The sequence below is a fragment of the Trypanosoma equiperdum genome (assembly GCF_001457755.1).
Source record: "Trypanosoma equiperdum strain OVI genome assembly, contig: ctg_444, whole genome shotgun sequence".
NCBI classification, from domain to species: Eukaryota; Euglenozoa; class Kinetoplastea; order Trypanosomatida; family Trypanosomatidae; genus Trypanosoma; species Trypanosoma equiperdum.
The window spans coordinates 1-9,443 of record NW_027124359.1 but is presented as its reverse complement, the minus strand read 5'-3'; the positions used below and the strand labels follow the sequence as shown (position 1 = coordinate 9,443).

General features: G+C 39.4%; 2 protein-coding genes across 2 annotated transcripts; both read right to left on the bottom strand.

Moving 5' to 3' along the window:
- Positions 1 to 387: 387 nt before the first annotated feature.
- TEOVI_000187400 (uncharacterized protein) lies at positions 388 to 1,098 on the bottom strand (the record flags this gene model as incomplete). Its single annotated transcript, XM_067225038.1, has 1 exon — positions 388 to 1,098. The coding sequence occupies one exon, from the start codon at positions 1,096 to 1,098 to the stop codon at positions 388 to 390; it is 711 nt and encodes a 236-aa protein (XP_067081139.1).
- Positions 1,099 to 6,721: 5,623 nt separating this feature from the next.
- TEOVI_000187300 (uncharacterized protein) lies at positions 6,722 to 7,402 on the bottom strand (the record flags this gene model as incomplete). The annotated part of the gene is made up of 1 exon (XM_067225037.1): positions 6,722 to 7,402. One exon carries the CDS (start codon positions 7,400 to 7,402, stop codon positions 6,722 to 6,724), a length of 681 nt encoding a protein of 226 aa, XP_067081138.1.
- Between the last annotated feature and the right edge of the window lie 2,041 nt (positions 7,403 to 9,443).

Sequence of the window (9,443 nt, the reverse complement as noted above, 5' to 3'; positions counted from 1 at the left end):
TTAGTATATACACTCTCACAACACTCTCCTATAATTATCATTTTCATAATAATAATAATAATTATTATTTTATTCTCACCCTCACTATTACTATTATAGTCACTGTTGTAACCGCAGTTTATGCCCATAAAATTAACAAAATAAGCATAATAAACAAAAAAGTAAAATTTTCATACCCTATTATCATACTATACACGTACGAACTACTAATATAATTTTTACAACAATTTCGTATCTTTAAAAATTTAAAATTTCGACATTGTGAAAGAATTTGACAACAAGTGTTAAAATATATCATTTTTCGGAAATTTCATAAAATTATCTCACAAAATCAAATTTTTACAAGAATAATAAAGTTAAGCAAAAATCCTTTAAAACTTTAAAGTGTTATGCTAGAAGCAAAAATTCAAGCAAAAGACGTGCTTTGATTACAGCAGAATCGGCACCTGTGGTGCTTGGAGTTTTACCATCATTTTCGTCTTTTTCAATTGTTTTTGCCTTATCGTCTGGAAAGCATTTTGGTGCTTTGCTACCATCAAATTTGCATCCAGCGTTCTTGCAGATGTCTTGCTCTGTGTTTTCCTTGCACTCTTCTTTAGAAGGAGCGTTTTTGGTGGTTTCTGGTTTAGATGAGCAAGATATGGAGGAAGCCACCGTCTTTTCTTCTTTTGCTGTGGCTTCCCCTTGCAAATAAACAAGAACCTTTGGTGCAGCTCCGTCTTCTACTATTTTGAGGAGAGTTTTTTTGACTCCTGTTAGTCTGTCTTGATATTTTACGTTGCTCTCTGTTAGCGACTCCACGTATCTAGTCTTGTTGCCATCTTTGTCCGAACCTAATAATTTTTTGAGTGCTGTTTTTATGTCTTCGGCCTTTTGTATTGCGCCTTCTTTTGTGTACTTTCCTGTCGAAATTAAGTAACTTGTGTACAGAGTTGACAACTCCGCTTGCTGTGATAGAGTTTCCGGATTCCAATTATCTGGGTCGGTCGCTGTTGGTGTCTGTGTTGCAAGAAATTCGCAGATGGCGTGTGCTACTTTCCAGTTATCGCTTGCTGTTTTGGTGTCCGGTTGTTCCACTGTAGCACAGCCTTTGGCCATGTCGTCGCTGGCGTACAGGCTTGTCTGTTCTGCTGTTAGTCCCGTGTCAGGTGCTATCACGCCCAGGGTTACTTTCAAAGCATTGCTGCCTTCGCTGCCGCTGGCGTCGCAGCGGGCACCGTCGGTTGCCTGATTGACACTGGCCTCTGCCCCTTTCCCGTGTGCTGCCACCGTCGGTAGTCTCGCTGGTGTGTTCGCCAGGTTGAGCAGCTTGATTTTTGTGGCAGTGCGCCACGTGAACACTGTTGTATCTACGCCTGTTTCTTTGGACTTTCTCAGGTCGAAGCTGTCCCGCGTAGCGGTTGATTGTTTTAGCGTGAAAGTGCATTTGGCGTTGTAGCCGCCGTCGCCGTTAGCGTGCGCTGCACCCCTAGCCGTCAGCGTTGGCCTTCGGTACAATGCTTCTGTATAACCTATTCTTTCTGAAAGAATTCGCTGTGCCCTTTGGGCAGTTTCTTCTCACCGCTTGAGCTCTGCCGCGTGCTTTTTATGTTGTATCATAGCGTAAGCGCTGAGGCTGCTGTAGGCCACTTTTAGATGTTTGTCGCCTGTTTGAACAGCCGCCAGTTGCCATGCTGTCGCATAGGTTTGTAGCTTGTGTATCAGCTGCCTCCCTGTTTTCGCCTGCTTTGCTATGTATTTTGAAACAGCCGCTAGGTATATATTCTCAGAACACCAGTTGTTGATCGTTCCGCTTGCTGCTTCGTCTGTGCCGCTGACATTAGTAACAGCTGCCGCGAAACACAAGCAAGTAAGCACATATTTTCTTGATATCTCCATTTTCAAAGCTTCTACACGGCATTGAAGCGGCTTATAGTTTCAGAGTTCGGTTTTTGTTTTGCTACTTTGTTTTGAGGTGCGGGCCACCAACTAGGTTGATCCTGTGCAAGGCGAAAAAATAGAAGAATGGAAAAAACATTGCCTCGGTGCAGAAGCCGGTTTATTTCCTTGAGCTAGTTCGGATGTTTTTTTTTAGTCCTTTTGAAAGCTTTGAGATCGATTTATTTCGGCACAATTAACTGTTTTGCATGTCCCCCCTTGTCGTCGTTCACCTCAATGCCTCTAAATACCTCTAGGATAAATATCTCTGTTTTTTGTCAGTAGACAAACACTGTTTTCACTTGCTAGTATTAGATTTTCATCATCATGTCTGTATGCACTAGTGTCGTTACTAACTGCACTGGTATTATTTACTGCTGTTGCGTATTGTTAGATGTTTTCGCTGGAATTGGCAGCGGATCACACCGTCTGCTTTGCAACTTCTTTTACATAGCTGCCATCACACCTATCTGTAAATTAGCGTGTTGTTTTCTTATTGGAATTATTGGAATCTTATCCATGTATGGCAATCTTCACGCCATTGTTACCGCAACCGCGAATGTAACTCTTTTAATACGACGATTTTTTAACGAGTGCAATCTAGCATCCGCTGTTAGTTCTATTCCTCTCCGCTACTTATTTCATTTTTTCTCACTTAACGATAAAGAAAGCTGTAGGGTTCCAAATTACATACGGGAAACGGATGCCATTTTCTGTTTTCTTACTGCTGAATTCGATCCACTTGTACTTTTCTAACTCAACTCGTTTCTAACATGCCTAATCTTCCATTCAGAGTTCCGTTTCACATTTTACATGCTAACACAGAAAACAACTAAAGTTTTTGTCCATACAATAACTTTTCCAATTTTGTTGCGCCTTAAAACAACTAATTAACACTATTTCTACAGTGTCTTGTGATGTGATAAAGTTTTTTTTACTTTTTATTAATTGCTTTGACGCATTCTTCTGCTTACTGCTAATCCTTCTAAACTTTTAGGCGGTCGCAACACTTTCCGCAATATTTGTGCAATCATAAGTTGGTTGATTTACTTATAATCGTTCGTGCTTTTAACTATGTAGCACCGAGAACTCTTATACCAATTGTACGGTTTTTCAATGAATTTTTTTTGCTGTACAAGTAAAAAATTAGTGTAGCCTTGCCGTTAATTCTATATAATCGATAAAGGTCCTCTTACTGTTTATTTGTGCGATACCTTAAGTAATATCCGCTTTATTCGTTTTTAAATCATGGTAATACATTAGTAGTCGCAGTTTTAAAATCAGAAAACCGATAAAATTATATTGTTTCACATGAAGACCCAAAATTATTACTATATCTTAGGAGAAAAAACTTTTTCCGTTACTTTACAGTTTCACAGTCCTTTCCACATGTTTCTTCATCTTCTACTGATTTTTCTTCGAAACAAAAATAAGAAATCACTATCAGATTAATAACCAAAAATGTAACCGTTATTGCAGATGTAGCACCTATTCATTTTTTAGTAAAATACTGAGTATCATATCTTCCTTCTATTGTTTTTATTCCATACGCTGTAATGCATATACTTCTGTTTCATTACATGCATTGTTTCCTTCTTTTCCACTTTCTGTCAGCGCCTCTGCCAATACCGTAGCATCTCCGTTTAGATTTCAAACTATGCTTTTTCTCTTCTTATTGTCCTCCATCATCTCTTCGCGTACGATTCCCATCTTCATTTTTGTGTTTCAAGCTGCACATATTCCATCTATGTCTACCTTTTTCTTTCTGAGTTACTCTTAACAAAATTATTCGTGCGCTCCCTGCCTTACTCTCTGTCACTCACTTGAATTTCACCATTTAAAATATTTTGAGTGCTTCTATTATTTTAGTGCATTCGGTCATCACTTTTTTTAATTATATTATTAGTACGTATACATTCACAATGCTTTCCTACTACTAATTTTTCTGTTATAACTCAAACTAATATTCATGTAATTAGAAAAAAATTATAATAAGACTCATCTTTAATACTCTATCACCTTCCTGATTTCCACCCCTATGCACTTTTCACGCACATTTTACTATATCTATAATTTCCAAATAAATATTCATTATTTTTCAAATGCTTGACAAAAAATATTAAAATATATCAACTTTCAGTACATTCTTTTAAAACAGGAAATTGAATAAATTTAAACCAAAATATTTTAAAGTAATTTAATCATAGAAGCAAAAATGCAAGCAAAGGAGGGGCCCTATTAATGGCAAAAGAATTTCTTCCTGTGGTGTTTTTTTCCATCATTCTGCAATTTCACACCACCTTTCACTTCGCACTTTCCTTCCTTACCTGTTTCTTGCCACTCGCAGTTACCATTGCAATTTCTTTTTTCCTTTCCCAAGCAGCTTTGGGATGCTGCTGCAGATGTTTCCTTGCGCTCACTTCCACCATCGTCTTGTTGTTGAGCTGCTTTCGGTGCCGTTGTTGTCGTTATGAATGCTTCAATGTGCCGTAGCTCGCTTAAGCTTTTTACGGCACCTAGTATGGTTTGGGTTTTTTTGCCCGCGTTTGCTTCCGTTAGTTGTGTCTCGTCTACTTCCTTCCAGATCTTTGTCTTGTAGCTTTCTGCGTCTTTGCCGTAGAGCTCTTGAGCCGCGGTGGTTAATTTTGAAGCGGCCGCGGCTGGAATGTCGGTTGCTGTAATATCGCCGGTGCTAGGTTTGTATACTCCAAGGACAAATGCTGCATTGTCTGTTTGCTCCCAGGGGTTGCAGCTGATCTCCTTTGTGATTTGAGTCGCTACCGCCGTGTCGACGTCGTGGTCTAATTGGGTGCCTTGCTACGCTAATTCTTCACTAGCAAAATACAAGGTTTTGGGGGTTGGTGTTGCGGTTTCTTTGTTTTTTCCTTTCGTTGTCTGTGCTACGGCTTATGTTTTGAACATCTTTTCCTGCTTAATGCTTAGTTGGCTACCTGCACTGCCGGAAGAGCAGCTTACATCCGTTCTGCAGCACGCTGCCTGTGTTGCAGCTTTTGAAGCTGCTGTGTTATCGACAACTATCTTTTTTATCTGCATCTCCCAGTTTGATATCACTTGCGCTGCCGAAGCATTTGCCTTGTTTGCTGCGTAGTCACTGGGCTTACATTTTGCTGTTGGTATGCCGTTGTTTCCTGATTTTTGCTTTATACGCTTGTGAACGCCGGCCCTTTGTTTACTTGGGTTTGTGCTTCACCGTTTATCTGCATTCCTTGCAGCGCCTCTAACGCGGTTGACATCCCAGCTAGATGTGCTAGGCCTGCTGCTTTGAAGTACGCTGCTGCCACCTCTTTGAGGTTGGCCTCCGCCGCTCTAAATGCGCAGGCGTCGTGCAGCGTAGCAAGCAACAACGCTTTTGCTCTGTTTTGCGGCTCGGCTGTTAGGGTAGAGTAAATTCTTAGCTTTGTCGCCTTGATCGGGTTTGCGGTTGAAGATTGTGTTATTTTTTAACTTCTTTTAGCAACTCGCCTACGTTTATTGCCGTGTCGTTGGCGTCGCTAGAGTTGACGTTGTCTGCTTTCCCTGCGGCTGCCTTTAGTACAGATAGAAATAGCATTAGTGTCAGCCATGCTCGCTGCGTTGCAACCGGCATGTTGCATAATGCAATTTCTTTTTGTCGAGTTTAGAATTTAAACTGCTGGAGAATTATTGTTCGGGTGACGCTGCAGGCGACCGCAGGAACTTGAAGACTAATTTGGTTTAATTACTTGCACTGAGGAATTTTTTTTTCGGAAAACAGTGGTAACTTCTTATTGCTTGGTTTCGGAGAAGAATATGCTGATGTTCCTTGAATATTTATCGCCCTTTATATCGATTAATATATTATTGTTTTAGATGGTATTACCTTATATATTTCCATTTTATAACCCATTTAAAATATTCCAAGTAGTATTATTTTTTCTCTATTAAATTCCCTATCTATTATTTCTCACAGGCTGCTAAAGGCTTTTAGACACATTAAGCTTCACTTTCACTTCCCATTATCTCTGAACTTTGTTATCCGCCAATAAATCAACAACCACAGTCAACGAAATAATCTCTGCAGTAGCATATATACATTTCTTTGTGAAATACGTGTAATTATCACCGAATACCCTTACTCCCCCAAATATATTGTCTTCTCTTTCTCTTCTGTTAATCCCTCAGTAAATGACATAGCTATTCCATATTCCTTATACACTGAACTCTGTCTTTCCATCATTGTCCCATATTTCATATTTTTGTGTATGATCATACCCATCGTCGTGTTTGTATTTGTGTATTTAACTTTGCACATACCATCTCCCTATCTCTTTCTGCATTTCTTTTAATAATATAATTGCTGATAGCCTCTTACATATTCTCACTTATAGGCATTGCACTATTCCAATTGTTTTAGCTGTTTCTATATTTTCCTTCCACTGGGTTTTAATAATCATTATTATTACGATATTACTATATACACACTGACAACACTCTCCTATCATTATCATCATTATATTCATTATTATTATAACACTAAATATTATACAAACAGAATTGGATTTTTTAAAATAACACTCATGTTTCATACCCTATTATCATACTGTTTTGAACCATGGGCCACTATTATTCATAGTTTACGCAGATTTTAAAAAATTCACTAATTTGTACATTTTCATCAAAAAGTGTTAAAATATAACAAAGTCTAACAAATTTACCAAATTCTTTCAAAATAGAAAAGTTTCATAATATTCATAAATTTGAGTAAATATATTTCAAAAAATTAATGCTACAAGCAAAGATACAAGCAGAAGAGGATCATTCTTAATCACAGCATAATTTCTTCCTGTGGTTTTGTTTTCTCATCCGTCCCTGCTTTTGTGGTCACTTTAGCTTGGCACTTTTCATCTTTGAACACGCAGCCATTTTCATCTCTGCAGTCATCATTTGTTCTATCTTTGCACTCTGCTTCCGCCACTTTAGGTGATACATTTTGCGATTGTACCTCCTGTATTTTCTTTTTCCGGCCCTCCAAGTAGCTAATGGCATTTCCGATTGCAGGTGTGCCGACGAGACTGCCGATGGTCGATTTTGTTTCTTGTTTGCTTTCCTTGAAGTTTACGGGCATGTTGTTAACTGCTGTTATAAATTTGTTGATTAATTCTTCAGCTGTAGACTCAAATGTAGTCTTTATCATCGCTGTTATTGCTTGAGATGTTGCTGGTTCTTCTGGGTCGCCTGCTCCTATCGGTTTCATGAGTAAGTTTTTGACTGCTTCCTTGAAGTTATTGTCAGCGCTAAGCGCGTCCCCGCTTGCGCTGTCCAGTATGTAAAGTTGTGTCTTGGCCGCCTTCATAGCTTCGCAGATGACAGCGGCGATGTGAGCCTTTGCTGGAATAATCTTCTGTTCTACTGCCGTGACAGTGCCACATTTTGTCAGTGCGTCTTGCTGCTCTCCTAGGTTTGTTGTTGCTGGTTTTTCGTATGGCTTGGCTTTCCCTTGAGCCATTGTTAGGTTAATGTGTTCGCCACTGTTAGATTGTTGCGCGTCAAAAGTTAGTCTGCCATGTTGTCCCGAGCTCGCTATGGTGACGGTTCCTATTGCCGTTCCGCATGATGCTTTTACGCTATTGTTTACGTTAATGCGTCGTACGGCGCTTTTATCAGTGCATCCCCAGATATTTTTAGCCAGCTTATTGCTTTCACTTCGAGTTTCTTGTCGTTAGCGTGTTTGCCGTCTACTTCGAAGTCGTTGCATGCCACGTTCGCGGCCGCTGTGAATGACCATGTCTGTGTCGCTTATTTCCAGTTGCCACCCACTTGTTGTGCATTGCCGGTGGCTGCTAGTGTTGGTGCTGCATGAGTTGACGCTCAAGCTAGGGCACAGGCGTAGCGCGACAGCATTTCTGCCGCTTTCGTCAAATTTTCATGCTTACCTGGCAAGACCGAAAGGTGGTCTGCTTCTTTGCTTGAAAGAAAGGCTTCCAGCACCCTGTATTTTGCTTCATCTTTTTCTGATGCTGCGGCCTCTGCGGCAAGGCTGTAACGCTGTCTCTGCTTTATTAGGTCAAAGACGTGCTTTTGTTGAGCATCTGCTTTTTCGTTCAAGTAGCGAGCCACGGCTCTGTAATACCTGGCCTCCTTGCAGGGCGTCGTTATATCCTTTCCGGCTTCACCTAGTTTTTCTTCTGCTGTCGCGGAAGCCGCAATTATGATGGTTAGTGGAACGATGGCGCACTAATTGCTTCGGTAGGCAGTTGTGCCGCAGTCCGTATACCTCATCGCTTATCGCTTTCCCGTATTGCTGTGCTCCCCTTGGTGGAGGATTCCAACTAAACTCAAAAACACGGAGTAATCAACGTGTGAGATCTGACAAAGGAAATTAAAGGCATTTCAGATTAGCGTTAACGCTTTCCCTTCGGTGCTTCCAGTTATAACAAAGCATCTTTGTTAAACATGGACTTGTTTTTCTTGTTTAAAAGCATCAACTCTGCCGTGGTTCTTTGTAGAATCTGGGCTGAGCGCTGCTTTCTGTGCTTGGAGAAGGCACTTAAAACTTCCTCTGTCTTCTTAACTGTTTGTCCCGCTGTCCTGACGGCAACTATCTCCAATTTAATAAAAGGTAGTAACGAGATTCACATTCAAAAACTTCATTTTTTTCTTATTTTGATCGGTTGAAAATATAATGAATCTTTGAATTGTTGGTTATTACACACCCAAAACCGATTGCTACTGGTCGTCATTGCCAGACACTTTTTTTTACAATTATAGGACTAGCTTTTATTTCCAATGTTATAATATATTTTCTTTGTCGGTCTACACAACTTCCTCTATCGGTTTTATTCTTACACTACAATAAAAAACACAGTTAAAACCATTTACACAGCTAAGTCAATCCATTTCTTTGTGAAAACGGTGCATCATCTTCCACTGTGTCATTTTATTACTTGATTCTCTGCTTCCACGGCTGCCGATGTCTCATCATGTTTTTAATCCTTTCTATTCCGTCTAAAGATTCTATCGCTGTGTATAACTTTGCAACTGTAATTGGCCTGTAAAATTGACTCTACCTGTTACTTATTCCTCCATGGAATATTCTTGTGCATGAGTATACCCATCATTATATTTGTTCTTTATCATGGGTATATTTCATCTCCTTCTTTCTCCCTGTCTTTTCGCTTTTCCTTCTAAACTATTCTTCATACCTTTTCTCAATAATTCATTTGCTTCATCTTGCCCTTATCATAGTCTGAAGTGCTTCTATTTGAGTCGTCCATTTAGTTTTAATAACCAGCTTATTATAATATTAGTATATACACACTCACAGTACTCTCTTATTATTATCATTACTATTCTCATTAACTATTGCAGATGTAATTCTAACCCTAACTATTATCCATGTAATAAACAAAATTAAAAAACAAGCAAGCGTTTCAAAATTTCACTAATTTTTCATGCCCTATGCCCTGCCACTTTACACCTAAACGCTATACTCATATATATTGAAGTAAAAATTATATATTTTTTATATTCAGAATTTGCACTTTTTT